Source organism: Drosophila persimilis, unplaced genomic scaffold (assembly GCF_003286085.1).
Source record: "Drosophila persimilis strain 14011-0111.01,24,50 unplaced genomic scaffold, DperRS2 tig00000191-arrow-pilon, whole genome shotgun sequence".
In the NCBI taxonomy this organism is placed as follows: Eukaryota; Metazoa; Arthropoda; class Insecta; order Diptera; family Drosophilidae; genus Drosophila; species Drosophila persimilis.
Genome location: NW_020825298.1, coordinates 13,633,228 through 13,653,507, shown reverse-complemented (window position 1 = coordinate 13,653,507; position 20,280 = coordinate 13,633,228). Strand labels below are relative to the sequence as shown.

At 37.6% G+C, this 20,280-nt stretch overlaps 4 protein-coding genes across 7 annotated transcripts; 2 read left to right on the top strand and 2 right to left on the bottom strand.

Moving 5' to 3' along the window:
- The first annotated feature begins 995 nt into the window (after positions 1 to 995).
- LOC6588706 (RNA pseudouridylate synthase domain-containing protein 2) lies at positions 996 to 6,970 on the top strand. 3 transcript variants are annotated; one of them, XM_026988699.1, is made up of 13 exons: positions 996 to 1,249; positions 2,897 to 3,071; positions 3,127 to 3,349; positions 3,699 to 3,786; positions 3,852 to 4,072; positions 4,127 to 4,317; positions 4,379 to 4,656; positions 4,718 to 4,867; positions 5,185 to 5,329; positions 5,826 to 6,011; positions 6,087 to 6,390; positions 6,469 to 6,536; positions 6,600 to 6,970. In XM_026988699.1, exons 1-9 carry the CDS (start codon positions 1,070 to 1,072, stop codon positions 5,263 to 5,265), a joined length of 1,587 nt encoding a protein of 528 aa, XP_026844500.1. In that variant the 5' UTR covers positions 996 to 1,069; the 3' UTR covers positions 5,266 to 5,329; positions 5,826 to 6,011; positions 6,087 to 6,390; positions 6,469 to 6,536; positions 6,600 to 6,970. The 3 variants fall into 3 exon arrangements, with proteins under 3 accessions (XP_026844500.1, XP_026844501.1, XP_026844499.1); XM_026988700.1 differs by having other exon boundaries at positions 6,087 to 6,394; XM_026988698.1 differs by lacking the exons at positions 6,087 to 6,390; positions 6,469 to 6,536; positions 6,600 to 6,970 and having other exon boundaries at positions 5,826 to 6,052.
- A 2,322-nt stretch (positions 6,971 to 9,292) lies between these two features.
- Positions 9,293 to 12,949, top strand: LOC6588707 (gamma-tubulin complex component 4 homolog). The gene is made up of 8 exons (XM_002014281.2): positions 9,293 to 9,952; positions 10,075 to 10,246; positions 10,307 to 10,592; positions 10,650 to 10,815; positions 10,875 to 11,381; positions 11,452 to 11,821; positions 11,879 to 12,161; positions 12,802 to 12,949. The coding sequence occupies exons 1-8, from the start codon at positions 9,890 to 9,892 to the stop codon at positions 12,935 to 12,937; spliced, it is 1,983 nt and encodes a 660-aa protein (XP_002014317.1). The 5' UTR covers positions 9,293 to 9,889; the 3' UTR covers positions 12,938 to 12,949.
- Positions 12,863 to 15,724, bottom strand: LOC6588708 (conserved oligomeric Golgi complex subunit 4). Of its 2 annotated transcripts, none has more exons than XM_026988718.1 (8): positions 15,642 to 15,724; positions 14,854 to 15,584; positions 14,475 to 14,787; positions 14,287 to 14,420; positions 13,613 to 14,216; positions 13,359 to 13,544; positions 13,069 to 13,295; positions 12,863 to 13,010 (listed from the first exon to the last, which is right to left on the bottom strand). In XM_026988718.1, exons 1-8 carry the CDS (start codon positions 15,705 to 15,707, stop codon positions 12,968 to 12,970), a joined length of 2,304 nt encoding a protein of 767 aa, XP_026844519.1. In that variant the 5' UTR covers positions 15,708 to 15,724; the 3' UTR covers positions 12,863 to 12,967. The 2 variants fall into 2 exon arrangements, with proteins under 2 accessions (XP_026844519.1, XP_026844520.1); XM_026988719.1 differs by having other exon boundaries at positions 14,854 to 15,580; positions 15,642 to 15,660.
- A 1,804-nt stretch (positions 15,725 to 17,528) lies between these two features.
- On the bottom strand, positions 17,529 to 18,244 carry LOC6588709 (60S ribosomal protein L9). The gene is made up of 2 exons (XM_002014283.2): positions 17,994 to 18,244; positions 17,529 to 17,935 (listed from the first exon to the last, which is right to left on the bottom strand). The coding sequence occupies exons 1-2, from the start codon at positions 18,232 to 18,234 to the stop codon at positions 17,604 to 17,606; spliced, it is 573 nt and encodes a 190-aa protein (XP_002014319.1). The 5' UTR covers positions 18,235 to 18,244; the 3' UTR covers positions 17,529 to 17,603.
- Between the last annotated feature and the right edge of the window lie 2,036 nt (positions 18,245 to 20,280).

Below are 20,280 nucleotides of genomic sequence, written 5' to 3'. Positions count from 1 at the left end.
AAAACGCCTGCCGTGGTTTCGGATTAGTTGTGGGACACTGACACTGTGTTTACACAGGTCAAGTATGTTTCAACAAATTTACAAAGCTCTTCAACCTCTGAAAAGTAAAGTACAGAATCAAGCTATTTAATACCGAAAATTATCAAAAGAAGTTCACGAGCATCTGAGCTATTCAAAATACATAACACATATTATGTACATATGCTAACTTTTATTGAATTTATCTTCACAAGCTACACTTATTTTCATACTGCCAATTCCAAAATTTAAACTGTCAGACAGACTCGTATTTTTCGATTGCGTTTTTCGTTTTCGGTTGAAACGTCTTGATTGCAGGAAAACGCAAAGTATTGTTACTTTGATCAATTATTTAAAAGCAAAACTTGAGGTTGGGTTTAATTGCCTTGATAATGGTATCAAATTTATGTTAATGCATCAATAAGTTAACTGTTTTTTCCTTCTGCAATTAAGATTCGTTTTATTGCATTAAAATCCGTTTAGTTTTCATTTTTCTTTCAATGCTCTGAATTTACATTACTGTGTTGGATTTGCTTCCTTCTATGCGCAGTAAATTATTCGATTATCCAAATGGTAAAGAGCCATTTTCATCAAATGATTTTTATTTACTTGTGAATAGTTTTAACCCACTTCGTTTTATAAATCCCGCGAAAGTCAATATTAATGCAAAAAAATGAATACCCTTAACGTTTGAATTCCCGTGCATGCAATGATTTTAGTAAAATATTCCTATCAATTTTTGGTAGACCACAAATTTTAATGAAGTTATTCCGACAATTAAAAACTATTATTCACTCGGCAAATTATTATTATTATGATAGATGGGTACATGCTTTAACAGTATGAAACATACATTTCCAATATCTCTTATGCGCTTAAGTACACACGATTATATACATACATACGACTATGTAAGAAGTATGTACTAGGTGGCACGTGCAAATGATATTTGTTTTTAGACTTATTGTAGTGGCCACAAATATTTTTTTAGCGAAATAACAAATCATTGAAGATATACGGATGCACTGAAGTGGTGGCGAGGTTTTTAATAATGATAAATCCAAAATGTGTGCAGCATGCTCATATCCAACAAGGTGATGAAACAGTAAACATTGAGAATATTATTCGAGCTGTGCCTCCTACAAACTCTGCCATAGGAGAATCGGTCGAAACTAACATGATCGATCAAGAAGCCCAGTCCCCCAAATCCACTCACGATGGCGATCTTCAAGTAAGCAATATAAATAAAATCTGCAGTCACACATGTACATAAATATGTAAATTCAAACAGTGAGTCGAAAAGCATATCGACTGCCATTAATCAAAATATTTCCAAGAGGGCATTAGCAAAGATTATAAAATACCAAGATATTGCATCAGGAGTAAAATCAAATTCAATTTTCGTTCGATGTAGTTCAATTCTCTCTTGGTCTGTCCTTCGTCTCTGACCGTGGCTCCGCCGTCTACAAGGCTTCGCTGCACTGACTGAACAGACGTAGTCGTGTAGGCAACGTTTTGGTTTGGAATTGATCAGGTTTTTGGTGGTCTCTTCTCCAAAATTGTTCCAATCTTCAGCTTTCAAGTTGTTGCACGATTCTCGTTCTATATAGCATGTATGTTCCTTAAATTTAAAAAAATTTTTTAGTTTGACGAGTTTGTGTATGCTCGAGCACCAGGTCCGAAGCATTTCTGGCTTACAATAAGATAAAATAAATAAATATTGTTAAAGAAAGCTGATCTTAACTCGGAATCTTACACGAATGTAGTATAAATCTTTTGAGAGAAAAGGTATGCCTTTAAAAATGTTCAAGATGGGGTAATATATTGCAGAACATATCTTTTCAGCATTTTCACAAAAAAGTTACAAAGTGTAACACTAAAACCCTTGTCTTTCATGGAAACAAAGACATTTAAAAGCATCTAGAAACATCCCTGCTTTTTAATGCCTTTGTGGGTGTTAGTGCTATGAGCACCCGTTTTACTTACCTTCATATTTTTATCCGCGAAATTGTCATAATTATTTCTCATTTCAACCTTCCTACGCTATTTGCTGGAGTTGGTGGTGGCTCTGCATCATTCTAGTGTCATTATTGTGGTTCTAACGAGCTACTTTTGTCAAGTTGGCGGGCAGCTACATGGTCGTGCTGTTTCCGCATTTATTTGTGTCAGTACCTTCTGCTTTTATGCAGTGGCAGTGGAAGCTTTGGCTTCTTAAGTGTACTGCCCATTGTTTTTCTTTCCGTGCCTTTTAAAATACTTGTGCCTACCGTTTTTTCTATCATTTCGAAAACTTTAAAGCACTCTTACCATCATTAAAAGCAATGGCAATCACGTACGGAACACGTGGCGCAAACCATCGTTCCCGATTGCAAAGTTTATTCATTACATCAAAAAGTAGCAGAAAAGTTAATTTTATGTAGTCGCACTAGCAACAGAAAAGGATCGAGAGATCGGCTAAGGATCCTGAGCCGGCTAAGATCAACTGGATAAGTTGGTAATTCGGTAACGGCGGGGACGAGAGAAAATCAACTGAAGATGGCGGGAGCCGATAAAGCAAAAAATATTGTATACCCAGAAGAATTTCAAAATTAAACTTAGGACCGCTAGTATCAAATAAATTGTAAATAGGAGTTTTTGGCTGATATCGCTGACTACAACTAAAATACGAATTTCGGTGTATTTCATGTTGTTCATATAAATGTATAAGATAAAAGTCAATCGAAAATAAAGGACAACCAAGTAAAGGAGACAAGACAAATGAGAGTAGGAAGATAACACACTGAGATCAATCTCGTAGTCAGTTCATGTGGCTGTGCATGACCAAAATACATTGATAATAATCTTAGGATCCGACATATACATAAATATTTATTTACAGGTGCTATCAACAATACAGAAAGATCTATCACCATTGCCCAAAAAACGTAATACTATCTCCACGGACGAATTATTTGATGCAAAGAGAGTCAAATTAGACACCAAGTCCCTCAAAACTAAAAGACCTGGCTTGACCGATGAAAAATATGATGAGACATCTTATTACTTTGAAAACGGTAAAAACGTTTACATTAAATAAATATATTGTTGATGATTTTGTATACTTTCAAGGTCTTCGGAAGGTTTATCCCTACTTTTTCACGTTCACGACATTTACAAAAGGGCGTTGGGTTGGCGAGAAAATCTTAGACGTGTTTGCTCGTGAGTTCCGTGCGCATCCTGCAGAAGAATATAAGCGCAGTATAGAGACTGGAAAACTAACCGTAAATTATGAAAAAGTTCCTGTAGACTATAGACTAAAGCACAATGATCTACTTGCAAATATCGTTCATAGGTATACTAGTATATATGTACGCTCTATAGAGGGAGCCAAAAGTACCAAACTTTCGAAACTTCAAACGGACTAAACTGACTAATTCAGCTATTAAATCCAAACCGTTTAACTACTTCTCATCTTCCCACGTATAAGGAAGCCATGAATTGCTCTTTTGAAGAACGATTGATACGACTACAGCTTAAATTAGTCAAAAATGAATATTTTGACCCTGATGCGAAATTTATATTCCCCTGAGGCAACTTTTTATCACTTGGCGGTTTAAAGTTTCAAAAGTTTGGGACTTTTGGCCGACTCAAATGCAAAAAGCACGTTAAAAAATTGCAGTTAAATATATTTTGTATTATAGGCATGAAGTCCCTGTAAGTCTGCAGTCTATTACTATAGTGCACATGGATGAAGACATTGTGGTTGTAAATAAGCCGGCCTCAATACCAGTAAGTCCATTACAACACAATAACTGATCGCAAAGAAAATGTCCTGAAACGAACAAAATTACCAGGTACATCCGTGTGGTCGGTATAGACATAATACTGTGGTGTTCATACTGGCAAAGTCGCACAACCTAAAAAATCTAAGAACTATACACCGACTAGATCGTCTTACATCTGGCCTTCTTATATTTGGTCGCACCTCAAAGAAAGCCCGGGAATTGGAACAACAAATAAGAAATAGACAAGTACAAAAGGAATATATTTGTCGCGTGGAGGGTCGTTTTCCCGAGTAAGCTACACAATTGCCGTTGTAATTACGCTATACCATACATTCTTTTTACAGTGGGATAATTGAATGCAATGAACCTATTCAAGTTGTCAGCTACAAAATTGGAGTTTGTAGGGTATCGCCAAACGGCAAAGACTGCAGGACAACGTTCCGAAGAATTTCTGAAGTTGGTGACTGTAGCATTGTTCTGTGCAAACCACTCACCGGACGCATGCACCAAATAAGAGTACATCTGCAATATTTAGGTAAGAATTTATTTAGGTACATTTCCAATGCTGATAAGAACATTGACTCTTTTACTGGCAGGTTACCCCATTGTAAATGATCCCTTGTACAACCACGAAGTCTTTGGGCCCTCTAAGGGACGAGGAGGCGACATTGGAGGAAAAAGTGACGATCAGCTGATCAACAATCTAATCAAAATTCATAATGCCGAGAATTGGTTGGGAGTTGAAGAAGGCGGAGATGTGTTAATGGAAAATCCATTAAAGTGTGAAATAAAAACTTCTGTACCAAACAAAGATTTAATTGAGATTGGAGCTCAGAATTCGAAAATAACATCAATGGTTGCTTCAATTACAGAAGTACGTACAATTCAATCCGTTGAAGCAGACATTTTTTAAAAATCATCTTTCTACTTTATAGGCTCCCCCCCAGACTGGTCACGAAGAACCAATCGACCCATTTGATTTAAATAAAACAACATATGATCCACATTGCCATGAGTGCAAGGTTAACTATAGAGATCCCAATGCCAAAGATCTGCTCATGTACCTGCATGCTTGGAAATATAAGGTAAATCACATTGTAATTTTTTTTTTTTCTGGTTCGATTTAAAAACAGTGTTTTTTACCAAGAAGGCCGCGTAACTTTGCGATCTATTATATATGTATAGACACATTTTACAGTCTTTTTTCGTAAATAAGCATAGATATAGTATCTAGATATGAATGTTTTGGTCGTGCAACTTCATGGGCTTATAAAATTCGTCACTCAAACATACACCTTACTGGTCGTACTTACGATATTTATGTAATTAAGATTTAAAATGTTTAACTTGCACATAATTAATATTGCATAGTAATACATATCCAAAATTGTTATATTTGCAGGGTGTCGATTGGGAGTACAGAACAGAGTTGCCGGACTGGGCTTGTAAAGAACTCATTGATTATGATACTATAGACCAGTAGTCGGTACTACCTACTACTGAACGTACGAAAGAGACAAGCAGCAAGCAAGAAACCAAACGGCTTCGTAAGTGTTGACTACGCACTACAAAATATGTGAATGGATGCGTCCCAACGTAAACCAACAAATACATATATTTTAAAACCAATCAATCTATAGTTTTGTATAAGGTGTCGAAAAATAGACCAAAAAAAGTTAATTAGGCTATTACATTTCGCGATCGACATCTCGTCCACCCAGCTGAGGCCCACAGTCGTATAACCAAGACATAGAGGCCATACTGATCATGCTCTTTCATCTCGCTTGCGCACTTACTATGCGTCAACTGACAATTTGTACGACTCAGTTCAAAGCATCTGTACTAAATATTATAATGGGAATTCACACACATATTCAAGAATGTAACGAGTTCGCTTCAGGCGAATATTCTTCTCGTTTGGTTAGGTAGTTTGGGAGGTGGGCTTCAAAGTGCAATAGTTGCAGGCAAAGGCATGATGTCGCATGAACTACACATAGTACATCAAATCCGAGATACACAACTAAACTCGATTCCTTCTTTCAGTTTTGTTCCTCTCGTCACATACACAGCTATTCATGGCGACAGACTACTGGGAGAAGATACGATTTTAGCCAGGTCACAGTAAACACGTGAGATACTTGGCTGATTTGTGGACGGAGGCGGAAAGACCATTGACACTTGAGAATCACAGGGAGTAAACATTGTCCCTTAGAATGTTGAAGGTGCTAAGTGTGTATAAGCAACAAATTATCATTTTATAAATATATATTTTTATATAATATAAACATAAATACCTTGTTGAAGGTTACTGGAAAACCCATGACCCCCAATAAAGACAACAAATTGTTTAATCCTGCTGAGAGCCTTTTTCATGAAATATCTTCCCGGAAAAGCGGCACGAGGCTTTAAATTTAACTTTCCCGAGTCCTGCGGCACTTGTGATTTTCCCACTTTAAATCATTTAAAGCGGGCGCCCTCTTGTTGAACCAAGCGCCCTTACCCGTTTTAGTGTTGACGGATCGATACTGCATCCACGATCGCGTGCATCGCGCCAGCAGCTGGTACATTATTTATGTACCTGCACTTTTTACGACGTACGATGTACGACGTACGTAAGTTTTTCTCGTTTCCACTTATTCATCTTTTGCATTGACTTTTTTGGCTCTTCTTTTTTTATTCCCTCCAGCTCTATTGGCCGAAACCACCTCTGGCCACAAACTGATATGCCGCGATCCTCTTCTCTTACCCCGTCAGGTAAAGTTATTAAGTTATTATTTATTCATTTACTTTATTTACCTCTTTCTTTCATTTCATCAGTTCGCTCCATCCAGTGGCCAGGAATACGTCTTTCGTGTCCATCATCGTTTACCAGGGGCTTCAAGTTTTGGTCTTCCGGTTGATATGCGCTCCATGACGGCTGCTCCTGTGCCCGGGGTACGAGTCCGTGCGCCACTCGGAACATGATACAAGGCGCGTGCGGCTCTGTCCTTTTGCCTGGGCGACCTTTAGGTCCCTCCACTGCCATAGCTCTTCCTTTCACCCCATGCTGTTTTCTCCGCCTTTCTAGTCCGCTCGCCGTCGGTACCTCCTCCGCGGTTTATGCCGCAGTAGCTCTTCGTCCTATCGGGAGGTCCAAGGGATGTGTTCCTGGCTGGACTGTGACTGGCTGTCTTGCTGCGGGCCATAGCTATGATGCCGCTGCTTCGTCGATAAGTCGACCCTGCCCGTGCGCTGCAGGGACATAACGCGAATCAAATCAGTATATAATTAAGGATAGTCATTCACAGAGGACTTATGTACCCTACGCTTTGCCACAAACCGAGTCGTATCCGATTTCACCCTGCTGATGGAGTCCTACCCAAGCACTAAGGATGCGTATTCGGGACAGACCGAGTCCTATCCCAGCTAGACGCAATCGTCTCTCAGCAGAACAGAATCGCACCCCTCGCAAGATGCGAACCTAGCAAGCCATCGTCATTCTTCGACCTGGCCATTGACAAGAAGGACTTTAACAATGGAAACTATGGGAGGGGCTACGCGGGCTACTGGATTCTAAATATATCTCGTTGTTGTTAGGTTTAAGGATATACGCTTCCATTCATTTAGATAGTAGGCACAAATGTTTTCCACTTGTTTATTTATTTATACTAAGCTAAGCTTTGATGAATAAAACTATTGAAAAGTTATCCTTGCTGTATACTGTATGGGGGACAATATACCGATTACAAAAACGCGGGGCACGCCCTAGATCAGTTCACGAATAGCGGAAAAAACTAAATATTTTTGATAAGGGGAAATTTTTTTGATCCTTGATAAGGACTTCATCAAATCAGGAACATTTTTCCGAACACAGGAAGCCGTCGTACGTCCCGATCGGGCAACAAGAGAAAACTAAGTATGTATAGTTGGGGTGGTTGGAGTCCTTACCAAAGGATCAAGGACATTTTTCTGATCACGGAGGGCCATGACACGCCCCGTTCTTGCGACAAATAAGGGAACAAACAAGATATATATGTCTGGAGAAAATACCTTTGATCCTTGGTCCTTGAAAAGGACTTCATAAAATTAGGGACATTTTTCCGAGTTCAGGAAGCCGTCGCACGCCCAAATCAGCCCACAAATAAGGGAGAAAAGAAAACTGGTTCAATTTGTTATTTTTGAAAATTTAGTTCAAGAAATCACCGAAAACGGCGAAAATCAAATGGCCAAAAACTGGATGGGACACCAGGCCAACAGAAATCAGCAGAAAGTCGCTGAATTTTTTTAAAATTGTTGATCCCCCAAAAGTATGCACCAATTTTTTTGGCACTCGCTACAGTTGCTTGCTGCTGATTTCTGTTCGCCTGGTATCCCATCCAGATTTTGGCCATTTGACGCGAGGTTTTTTCCCTTTGTACGGTGGCGCCCCCATCGGCGATTTCTTGAACTACATTTTTAAAGCCAGTTATAAGCCCGTTTTGTTTTCTCCGTTATTTGTGGGCCGATTTGGGCGTGCGACGGCTTCCTGTGATCGGAAAAATGTCCCTGATTTTATAGAGTCCTTATTAAGGACCAAGGTTCAAGGATAATTTCCCAAGACATATATATCTTGTTTTTTCCGTTACTCATGGGCCAATCGGGGCGTGCGATATCTTCCTGTGATCGGAAAATATCCTTGATCCTTTGATGAGGACTCCGAATTACATATTTACTTTTCTTGGCTGTTTGTGGACTAATCTAGTCGTGCGACGGCTTCCTGTGATCAGAAATATATCCCTGACTTAATGAAGTCCTTTTCAAGGCCCAAGGATATCAAGGATCAAAAATATTCATTTTTTCCGCTTTTTATAGGCCGATCTGACGGCTGTGTGACGGCTTCCTGTGTTCGGAAAAATGCCCTGGCTTGATGGTGTCCATATCAAGGATCAAGGACATTTTCCCTTATCAAAAATATTTTGTTTTTCCGCTTTTTGTGAAGCAATCTGGGAATGCCACGCCTTTTTGTAATTGGGATAACTTCCGCCATACAGGATACAGCAAGGATAATTTTTTCTTAATTTTATTCATCAAAACTTATTATAAGACCGCCATATTATCGACTCAGCGGCATCATGGCTATGGCCCGCAGCAAGACAGCCAGAGGCTGCCACAGTCAAGGCAGGAGCACATTCGTAGGACATCCCCAGAAGTCCAGAAGCTACGGCGGTATAACCCGCGGAGGATGTAACGACGGCGAGCAGAGCCAGAGCCTCGCGAGCGCCCAGAGGGGCGTACGGCATCGTGGCCCCGTGCACAGGACCAGGCCCCGGTCAGTTGCCTGGAGTGGACTGCCGTCAAGGAGCATCATATCAACCGGAAGAACATCCACCGGATGGAGCGAACTGATGAAATGAAAGGAAGAGGTAAATAAAGTAAATGAATAAATAATAACTTAATAACTTTACCTGACGGGGTAAGAGAAGGGGATCGCGGCATATCAGTTTGTAGCCAGAGGTGGTTTCGGCCAATAGAGCTGGAGGTAATAAAAAAAGAAGAGCCAAAAAAGTCAATGCAAAAGATGAATAAGTGGAAACGAGAAAAACTTACGTACGTCGTACATCGTACGTCGTAAAAAGTGCAGGTACATAAATAATGTACCAGCTGTTGGCGCGAACCACGCGATCGTGGATGCAGTATCGATCCGGCAGCACTAAAACGGGTAAGGCCGCCAAAGGGCGCTTGGTTCAACAAGAGGGGGCCCGCGTTAACTGATTTAAAGTGGGAAAATCACAAGAGTGCCGCAGGACTCGGAAAAGTTACATTTAAAGCCTCCGGCTGCTCATGCTCTCAAAAGAAATAAACAATTCGTAATCTCTATTGGGAGCTGGGATCATGGCTTTTCAATTAACTTTCAACAGGGTTCCATGGTATTCGGCTCAGGCTACCACCTCGTCAGAACGTCAGAGCGTAGAACAGCTGGTCACACTCTGCTGCTGTCGAAATACGACAAGGTATATTTCGGTATGTTTCTGAGGTTTGGTCGGTATATTTAATAGGTCCGCGGTCACACTGGTCGTGACACTGATGCGATCTGTCGCCTTGAACAAAATAAACAAAATAAAGCTGGTGATAATTAGGAAAGCTCCAAAATGATACACGACTTATTGTTATCCTGCTTAACTAAGACAGGTTTGGGTATACAAAGTTTTATGGTAAGAATTGGTCGAGCATCTACTTACATATGTGTTGTACTTTACATAGAACTAAGTACCAACTTAAATAAATAGATAAATACTATGAACGATTACATTAATGTCAACTTATTGTATTTTAGGACAACAATGCTATTGAACATTTTATCCATCCTTGCGAAAGACAACTATACATAGAAATTTTAAACATTATTAATGTTCTTCAAGAAGTTGTTCAGTTCACAGTTTTATTGAGATTAGATGAAGATGAAAGATGTAAAAGATTAATAATGAATGAAAATCACAACGTTGAAGGTAAGTTCAAGTAAACTTGTAAATGACTATAGCTTGTAACGATGTATAATTTTATCGTAGAACTCCCACATGGTTTTTACTTCATAAATTTTGCCAAAGGCATCGAGGCAGCGCTTGAGGAATATTATGATAACATCATACAGCTTGAAACATTTTGCTCAAAGAATAAGCCTAATTCGCTTGCATTTGTTCATGATGCTTTACAAGAAAAACTCCCAATTTTCCTTTTTTTGCGAAAACTTATTTGCGAAATACGAATGCAAAAACTACATGGATGTACAATGCTCCATAGCCTACATCAACATTCAGAGCATGGAGATTTTCAACTGGAGAGAATTACTAATATGCAAGTACCATAAAATCGACAAAGAGTGTTTATTATATCTATGTACTTCTTTTATAGAGTCATGAAGCCAGTCAAATTTGCATTTTTCTCAAGTCTGGCCCACTGGCTTATTTTTGGAGTGATCGACGATGTCCATTCAGAGTTTTTTATTAAATTCTCTCCACTCGATGAATCGTCCAATAATACCTCTTGCTCCAAATCATCAGCTAATAACACCCGACTGGTAAGTTTCTAAAATCCGCAAACACATCTTTAATTCAAAATGAATGTGCTAATTTTTAGAATGCCGCTGCTAATTGTGAAGACTATATATGGCAATATGAAATCAATATGTGTCAACTGCCAGGATTTTTGTCTACCATCGTAGCTGAGAAAGTTCTATTCGTGGGACAAACCATTCTTGTTTTTAAAATGGGACGAAGCTTTCAGAGAAACAATAAAAACGAGCACTGGGCTAACAATCTTTCTGATAGTACGCCCAATGATATTTACGAGCTGTGGAATGGCAAAGAATCTTTATTCTTTGGCATGGTAGAAGATCTGAATAACGATGAAAAAATTGATGTTTTTCATATCGAAAGCGTTATAAACGAAATAAAGAAATACGTTAGCATGCGTTTGTCAGAGATAGCCCTAAATGAGGTTGATTTAGAACGCCAAATGGGATTAATAAAAGATTTCTATTTGTTAGGGCGCGGAGAGTTTTACTTAGAGTTTTTATCTCAACTAACCCGCGCTTCAGATGTCTACTGTGATTCCAGTTCAAAAAATTACACGAGATCTTTTGAGGTTCGTTTAAACAACACCTAAAATAATATGTATACATACATTTATATTACAATATGTCTCTTAATTGCAGCTTGCCGCAACTGTCATGGGCATTACGGATGATTTGGAAAATTTCTCACTAAGTGTTCAGAAAACTATCGGAGAGTTGGACGAAAACAGCGAGTTTCGAATCTTAGAAAATCTTCATTTAAAATATATTTATAAATGGCCATTGAATCTTTTGTTTTCGCCAAAGGCAATTGAGCGATACAACCAGATATTTAGATTCCTATTGATAATTAGAAAACTTCAATACGACCTGCAACAAGTTTGGAAAACACAGATATTGGCAGAAAAGTTGATGTCTGGACCCAAAAACATGAAAATGATGAATCTCCTTAATCAACTTATGTTCTTTTTGAATAATTTGCAGTATTACATTCAAGTGGATGTGCTCGAAAGTGAGTTGTTTGATATCTATATTGACTATATTGACATCTATATTACATATATTTTAGGTCAGTTCAGTATTTTGATAAATGTCATAAGGAAGAAAGCCGATTTTGAAGAAATACAACGGAAGCATACAGTATTTCTAGCGAATGTCCTTTCCCAGTGTTTCCTGCTTTCTGGTTCAAAGGACTCACAAATGAATTCTACACGAACAACATGCCAATCTCAAAACCCCATTTATGGCATAATTCTCGAACTCTTTTATATATGTGAACAATTTAGCTGCATCAGCGCGAAGGAAAGCACATCCGATGGATTTCTAAAGGAGCTGGATAATCTAGAAGAAAGGTCGGATCCTAGCCAACATCTATTGGTTACTTTTGTAAAATATATTTAGGTTGGATTGAAGTTTGAGTACGATTTCAGAATGAGATTTGTTCCCGCACGCAAAGTCAATATAGCCATGTCCGCCGATCTGTATGAAGACCTACTTATTGGAGATATGATTATAACGACTGGGGTGTAGATCAAGGTCAATCAAATGTATCTTTCATTGGGCTAAAAAGCTTCTTTTTTGATAAGAGTGAAGCATATGAAGTTTATATATTCTGGATTATCATTAGTCCGTCTGTTTGTTTGTTTGAAGACATGACCCTTAGGCTTACTGTTCATCAATGAAGAGGGAAATAAACTATCGCTCGTGGTGATTTTCACTGATTTCCATTCTCATTAAACGGTACAGTATTGCTATCACTTTTGTCGACGTCCAAAATAATCCAAAAGAAGAACCGTTTTTAATTCGTTAAAGAAAATATACTTTCCCTTACCTTAAACTCAAATTAACCACATTAGCGTGGAATACCGTCGACAGTGATGGTTTTATACACAACGTGCATTTATTATTTACAGAGTAGATATCTACAGACTTTATGGTCTGGGTTTTTTTTTAATGCACATAGTAATGCTATGATTTTTTTTTTATTTTTAGGTTTGGCGTCCAAATAGCGAGCCTTGTTCAATTACTACTGAACATTAAAACAGCATCTTGCTTGGGGCCGCTTTCTCAGCTTTTATTGCGATTGGATTTTAATCATTGGTTTAGTTCCACCCATAACATTTCCTAAACTAAACCTGGAAATACTACATGTAATAGTCTACAGCTGTAAACGTTTTATATCTTCTATACGAAAATCGATTCTGAAAAAATATAAAAATAGTTTTTTTGTATGTGCATATATGTAATTGTAAAATTTACCTCAAGGCTAAAATAGCACGGACTTCGTTTGGAGTTAAATGCCATGACGGCATTTCTTTATTATTGTCAGGACTCCAAAATTCAGAGAGCTCGGAAACCTTGTCTAGATTTAAGACAGTGGCGATTTGAGAAATTCGCGTCATCTTATCTCGCACAGACCATGATGTCGCTCCTGTTAAATATGTCCCCAAAGCACGAACCTCCTGATCGAGAACTAGGCCACCAAGCTGCCAATTGAGAGAATAGAATGAGTGCCGAATTGAAGAAAACTAATAAATAAAAATAATTACCCTGTTAAAACTGCATTTTTTAATAGCCCTCTCCAATTGAATTGTGAATTCCGTTGCCAATATGCTAACAAGCGCATCGTAATTGCGTGGGCTCAATGCGGTTTTGAAGGAATTTAGGAGTCCATCCAGATGAACGATAAAAAACTGAACAAAAGTTTCTTCAGCTTCATAAATGGCAAGTTCTTCCTAAAATGTATTATCAAATTAAGAATATAGTTTTGCCTTTGTTTGGTAAGCCACTTTTTCAAACTTACCTCTGTAAGGTTGTGGCTATAGCTTAAAAATTTGTTTATCCAAGGATTAAGACGTGGTTTTATTGCGCTGGACCTAAGTTGCTGCATTCCAAAATCCACAGTGGCCTTTAAAGCGTCTCGAACAGTCTTCAGTTCTGTTAAGCAGCTGTCAAGCAATTGTCGCTCAACAGAGGACGTGCACGGAAATGTTCCAGCGATTTCTTGTTCCATGGTTTGGCACAGAGTCTCGATATATTCAGTCGACATGTCTGCATTGTTCAGTTGGACTAGAAAATTAGTTCGGCTTCGATCAGCATCGCTCGAATGCAGTTTCCCTTGCTGTAACGTGGTTTGTATTGCGTTATAGGCCTGAGCCAGGTCGATATATCCAGAGGGGTAACCACTTTTCAAAGGAGCTTTGAGCGCAGCTATAAAATCACCATCTAGACAGGCAGCTACGTTATTAATAACAGCACATGTTCCGTTTATTGATTGCGTTGTCAACGCACGACGAATGGATTTTCGAAGTATGAAAAAAACATCATCTACTATAGATGAACATTGCTGTCCAACTTCATACTTGTCAAGGGCGATAGCTTTAAGCACGCTTTCCTCCATGAAATATCTACAAATTCATATAGAAACATGTACAAATGTTTTAGTTTATACAAAGAAGAGAAAACCGTTTACTCTACCTCTCAAAGAGCAAATATGTGCTCAAAATTTCTTGCATTTGTCGCCGAAGGTCCGAGTTCTTTACAATCGTTTCATATCGGTTTAAAATATTGATCTGGTCTTCTTTTTCGGGAACACATGTATCTACATGAATCTAAAATAAAGGTTCTTCAGTACAGGCTAGAATTAAAATTAAAGCAGTTTTTACTTGCACTCGGCGTCGCATAAAACGGAAGTACAACTCTACTCTCGAGTGCATGACCGTTATTTCAGCTATAATTGCATCGATTTCTATCGGGTTTAGTTTGTCTATTGATCCACCAGAGGGGTTACGATAATGACCCAATGAAGGGATACTATTACTGCTGGCAGTTCCATTGCTTGACCTTTGAGTGCATTCGTAAACTTTTTTGCTGCGATACACAATTTGTCTATTCTTGTTAAATTCCAACAATAAATTTTTTGTCTCAGCGTCGCATTCCTCTTGCAAAATGACGATCATATCAATTAGAGGCGCGGACCTATTGGTAGAGATATATATTTATCTTATATAAGACGTAACGATTTTAAATCTAATTGATACGTACGCCAGTCCATAATATGCTTCAACGATGGGCTGATTAACTTCCACTACTCGTGCAAAGTTCTCTAAAATCGACGTGAATCGATCGGCATAAGCTAGTTGCAAACGACATTCGGCTTTGGCTATGTCCTGTACATTCCTAAGTTCTTTTTGGGCTTTATCCGATAACTTCTGACAAATGTAAGTGGAAAATTTTTCTATACCGATTCGATGGTAGCCAACTAATGGAAAGATTTTAAAAAATCTTTCCACCGACGCCAAATCATTGCTTTTAACAGCATCATCAAAACGTCTAGATATTAGCTCTCGAATTTTTTCAGTCGCATCCTCAAGAGTTTGAACGGCGTCGCTGACGGACGTTATCGAGACATCATCGGCAGTTCGATGCAATAATTGCTGATCCATGGCCAGAAACCGTGCAATGTGGGCGGCACCCTTTTCGAAATCTTCCTCGCTTACGGCTTTCACTACTCCCTGGCTACATAGTTGTAGATCAATAAGATCGTGTACACGCTGTTGACATTCAGATGCACGGCAGCGAGCCAAATCTAACCGACGTACCTTAGCACTAACAGATTCAGCCAATTGTGCAGTATTTATAATTTGCATGTTTAACTTTGTAGAATCGGAGTCTACGGTGTGCAGCAAAACCATTGCTCTTCCGATTCCACTCATTTTGGCTTCAATCTGGCATTGTTTAACGAGCAATAACTCGAGTTTGGTATTGACTTCTTCCTAAGCAATGAAAACATTAACTCATTTAAATGGCTCTGATATCAATACCTCACCCACCTCTTGTTCAGCAATACGTATTAGCCGCTGATCAGAGATTTCACTTGAGCTGGTATCAAATAACATTTTGAATATTTACTGATTTATGCACCAATTTAAAAACAATGGTCCAATTACAATGCTGTCGGTAAACATAACATGCAAAGAAGTTTGTAATACGTGGAACACAAAATTTTTATAAATCGAAGCTGTCGGTAAACATAACACGTACACGCAAAGCAGTGTGACCGCGGACTTATCGGCAAGACATACGGTCTGACCCTCAGAAATATACCATAATATACCGTCTCATTTTAAAAATATACCGTAAATATACCGGACTTATCGGCAAGATATACGGTCTGACCCTCAGAAATATACCATAATATACCGTCTCATTTTAAAAATATACCGTAAATATACCGGACTTATCGGCAAGATATACGGTCTGACCCTCAGAAATATACCATAATATACCGTCTCATTTTAAAAATATACCGTAAATATACTGACGAACTCCAGTTCTATTATACATATATTCGTCGATTTTGAAATTCCGTGGAATATTACTAGATATCTAGACCTCTCAATCCTGCCCACATAATTTTATCCAGTTAATGAATCTATTTTCTAATTGACTGGCTTATTTTAAATCCTTGCTTTTATTGCATTTTGGTTAAAATGTGATTTTAGGGAAAATGGTCAAACAAAAAAGACGAAAGCGGACTTTGTGGGGACGATAAGGGGCATGCCAAAATGTTTAAATAAAGTTGTAACAGTGAGATAACAAGAGTGTGGATACCAAATTTTGTCTCTTTAGTCTCTAGGAACTAAGCGCTTATAAAGACACTGTTAGACTTTTCCAGAGTTTTCAATGTCAACATTTTTTAAAACATACCGGAAAAAATGACTAATTTTGAACCTGTCAGCTTAATATTATCCAGACGGGAAGCTTAAGATACAAAGTTTTTGGGACCGATTTATAGCTGCATTCATCAGCTTTTAGGAATTGAAAAGTAATGTTCAACACATCCAGGCGTAAAATACTTAAGTTAGGTGATTTGGTCCACCGCGATGATTGCAAGGCAAGGCTGACATGGACATGGACGAAAGGAACATAATACACAAAATAAAAACCAAATAAGATGAATTTATACTACTTGAGGTGGGCAGCTCATAATAAGAGGACAATATTCGAAAAAAAAACACCTACAATGTTAGATACATCCCCTCTTGAGGTAATGATATTCATCAAAATTTTTTAATTATTATTTCGGCTTCCCTAATTAAATTCAATTTAAAAATTTCTATGCGACTGTTTTGGCTTGTCCCTCCATTTCGATTGGGCCGCGGCTTACCTTGCTCGGGCATATAAAAATACCATCGGCTCAACTGAGTACTGATCGGTGAACAGCGAGTTTAATAGACTTGTTTCATTAGAGCAAGAGCAAGAGAGATATGCGTCAGATTGTCTTTCCAGTTAAGCTGGGAGCAGGGATTATCGATTTTTAGATCCAAGTACCAAGGATAATCAACGCCAGATTTTTGGTTCACTTGTCTCCGTTGGTAGATTTTTTCATAAACTATCTAATAATATGACAATTTCATCACTTTTGAGATTTTTTTTTTGACATAATTGTAATCCTATCGGAACACAAGTAGTACTTCGTTTGAATAACTGCAGTAATCAACAGTTGTCAAAACGATAAATTTTCCCCAAGTCGTGATGTTTTGTAAGCTGTGTTCGTATATGGCTATATGTTCTATATGTATACTGTATGTTTAAATAAATAAACGTAATTTTAGATCTGTGAAAATGTATACATACATATTGCGATGTCTCATTAGACCAACAATTTGAAATGTTCTAATAAATTATTAGTAAATATTATGATCAAATATCCGACATTTTTTCATCCTCATTGAGTTTCGGCCATTAGTTTATTAACATTTCAGGTTGAAGCACAATATAATGTCTATTGTCTAAGATTCCACCTTCACTACGGTCGTCTTCTCAGAGACATAAAGGCCGTCAAGGAATTTACGAATATCCTTATTTTTGACGGTAGTCGATTGTTGAATGAGCGCTGCTGATCCAGATACAGACTCGATATCGTTACCCTCAACGATAAGCTCGTCTTTTTGGGCTGTGGAGTTCACGACAGTCACACCAGGTGCCATTTCTACACGGCGAATGTACTTTTCACCCAAGAAGTTCCTGATTTCAATAACTGTGTTGTTTTCGGAAGTGACACAGTTAATGGGGAAATGGGCATAGACAGCACGCATCTTGTATTGAAAGCCAAACGTTACTCCTGTAATCACAGAAATATCAGCATCAACATCAAGCAATATTATATACTGTTTCCTTACCCTTAATCATATTCTCAATATGACTGCAGACGGTACGTACTGCCGCAAGCTCCTTCTTTGTTCCAAACCATTTCTCTACTTTCAACGTACGTTTGTCAGACATATACATGTCCAAAGCCAAATGCTTGAAGCTACGTTTCAGGACGCCGCGAGTACCGGTAATGGTTACTACGCGAGCCTTCACCGAGGCCTTGATGTCCTTGGGGATTTTCACGCACTGGTTCGAGTTGATCGTCCGCATTTTGATGGCACTAAAACCACAGATAAAACATCCATTAGTATAAAGACTATTGATATAAACATCTGAATATAACATTTTTGTGACAATGATATATGTACATATGCATGCACATTCATTTGACAACTTAGATTTATTTTATGCAATTGTATGTACACAATTATGTTTTGAATTCTCCTTCATTCTTTCACACAATCACAGTTTATCATGAACAAGCGATAATGGAGTAAATTTACGAAAATACCATAAGCCTGATATCTTTACTGCCACGTAACATATTCAATACAAATTAATCAAAAACAGTTATTTCGATGTTTGAACATTTCTTTCTAAACAAAAATTCTACAACTTACGCTCCGTAAACCGACCGGAAAAAGGCTGAAAAAAGGAAAGGTATTTTTGACGTTTCCAATGAGTGGTGCTGCCAGATCGTCGTAGGCGCCTGAAGTGGGTTCGAAGTGATTATTTTGGAACTAGTTCAACTGCATAGCTATTTTATTGGTTATACTATCAGATTTAATTCAACATAACATACAACTATTTGATTTTTGTAGATTTTCAGTGTAAAGTAGAAACAGGTTTAAGGCAAAACTGTTTGTTGATTCCATTTTGTTTGCCAGATAACTCCATCTGTCATGCCTTATCCCCTGAACTAAACTTTAAGCCAATAACATGTAATATTTAAAATCACCTAAATTCAACCAACTTTTAACTTCACTTCTTACCTCCTTTCCACATTTTGTAAGTATATAAGTACCATTATTAGCAGATAACTTTTAATTAAAGATATAAATTAATATATATTTCTATTTGCAGTGAATTTTTTTTTGGATGCATATTTTTCACTCGATAGTTTTTTATTGATCAGGAAATTCTGCTCATAATAGTATAGCAATATTATGTTAATCGCTCATTTTGTTCTTTTATTATTGTTTCTTAGTTTTTGTTTGCAGTTATTGGCATCCATTAACATTCAACAAAATTAAATTCTTTTCGATAGCAAAAAAAAAATCAGCGCGTCCACCAGCAACTTGATCTGGGATCAGTTTTTGATTTCTTACGCAAATTCATCAAATTTGCAGATATGGAGTGTATAAATGGTAATTGCCTTTGACTTACTTTTGGGGCTACGTTTTCAGCCAAAACGTAAAAATTCACAAATTTTTAGTATTGATAGTCTGCTTGAATATAGCAAAATAGAAGAAGAAAATAAATGTATTGTTATTTTGTATCCAATAAAATATACAATTTATTTATTTCATCTTGTGAAAGTTACCAATTCAGACAATTGGTAGTGTTCCACATCTCAAATTTTTCCCACCGTTCCAACAGTGTACGGAATTAACTCAATAGTAACACTAACCATACAGTATATATATATATATATATCGCAAAATGCACAAGTCAGTGAAAATCGATAGTGTGAATGCATATCGATTTTCACTGACTTGTGCATTTTGCGATATCAGCAGAAAAAATTTCCATATTCGAATATTAATTTAATTTGATCATTATTTCGCACATTTTTGTCAAAGTTTCACATTTAATTGATTTGTACAATTGTACAAAACCCTCTGTTATGTTTGGCATTAAGCTGTTAGCTTAAAAATATTTTGTGTTGTTGGCCAGATTAATTAACTAGGCTAGTAACTAAGCAATTGCAGTCTAATAGAGTCACTTTAAATAAGCTATTAACCAGGCAATTACACTGCCGCGAGTTTGTTATCGATGTCGAAACACAATAGCTGAACCTGAACACTAATAGAATAAGTAGCTAAAAAGTGGTTTATTTACCTCTGAAGAATTAAAAAAATTAACAAAAAAATGATTGGGGCGACTTTAGGTGTTTCGAATGAAAAAGGGATTGTTGATACCTGCTGGAGATAAGCTGACTAAACTTGCTGATTTATTCAAAGTTTATCGAGCATAGGCCCCACTGTACTTTGATCTATCAGTCAGTTTTTCAGTCTCTCAATATATTGGGAAAACAAAAATATATATATAGATACATGAGCAGCAAATATACCCATATCATAACCACATCATAAC

Coding starts and splice junctions, on each gene's coding strand:
- LOC6588706 (XM_026988699.1), top strand. CDS start 1,070: ATGATAAATCCAAAATGTGTGCAGCATGCTCATATCCAACAAGGTGAT. Junction 3,072..3,126: donor ATCTTATTACTTTGAAAACG/GTAAAAACGTTT, acceptor TATACTTTCAAG/GTCTTCGGAAGGTTTATCCC. Junction 4,657..4,717: donor TGGTTGCTTCAATTACAGAA/GTACGTACAATT, acceptor TCTACTTTATAG/GCTCCCCCCCAGACTGGTCA.
- LOC6588707 (XM_002014281.2), top strand. CDS start 9,890: ATGATACACGACTTATTGTTATCCTGCTTAACTAAGACAGGTTTGGGT. Junction 9,953..10,074: donor TGGGTATACAAAGTTTTATG/GTAAGAATTGGT, acceptor ATTGTATTTTAG/GACAACAATGCTATTGAACA. Junction 10,816..10,874: donor CAGCTAATAACACCCGACTG/GTAAGTTTCTAA, acceptor GCTAATTTTTAG/AATGCCGCTGCTAATTGTGA.
- LOC6588708 (XM_026988718.1), bottom strand. CDS start 15,707: ATGTTATTTGATACCAGCTCAAGTGAAATCTCTGATCAGCGGCTAATA. Junction 14,421..14,474: donor TTATGCGACGCCGAGTGCAA/GTAAAAACTGCT, acceptor CCTTTATTTTAG/ATTCATGTAGATACATGTGT. Junction 13,545..13,612: donor ATAGCCACAACCTTACAGAG/GTAAGTTTGAAA, acceptor AATACATTTTAG/GAAGAACTTGCCATTTATGA.
- LOC6588709 (XM_002014283.2), bottom strand. CDS start 18,234: ATGCGGACGATCAACTCGAACCAGTGCGTGAAAATCCCCAAGGACATC. Junction 17,936..17,993: donor TATTGAGAATATGATTAAGG/GTAAGGAAACAG, acceptor CTGTGATTACAG/GAGTAACGTTTGGCTTTCAA.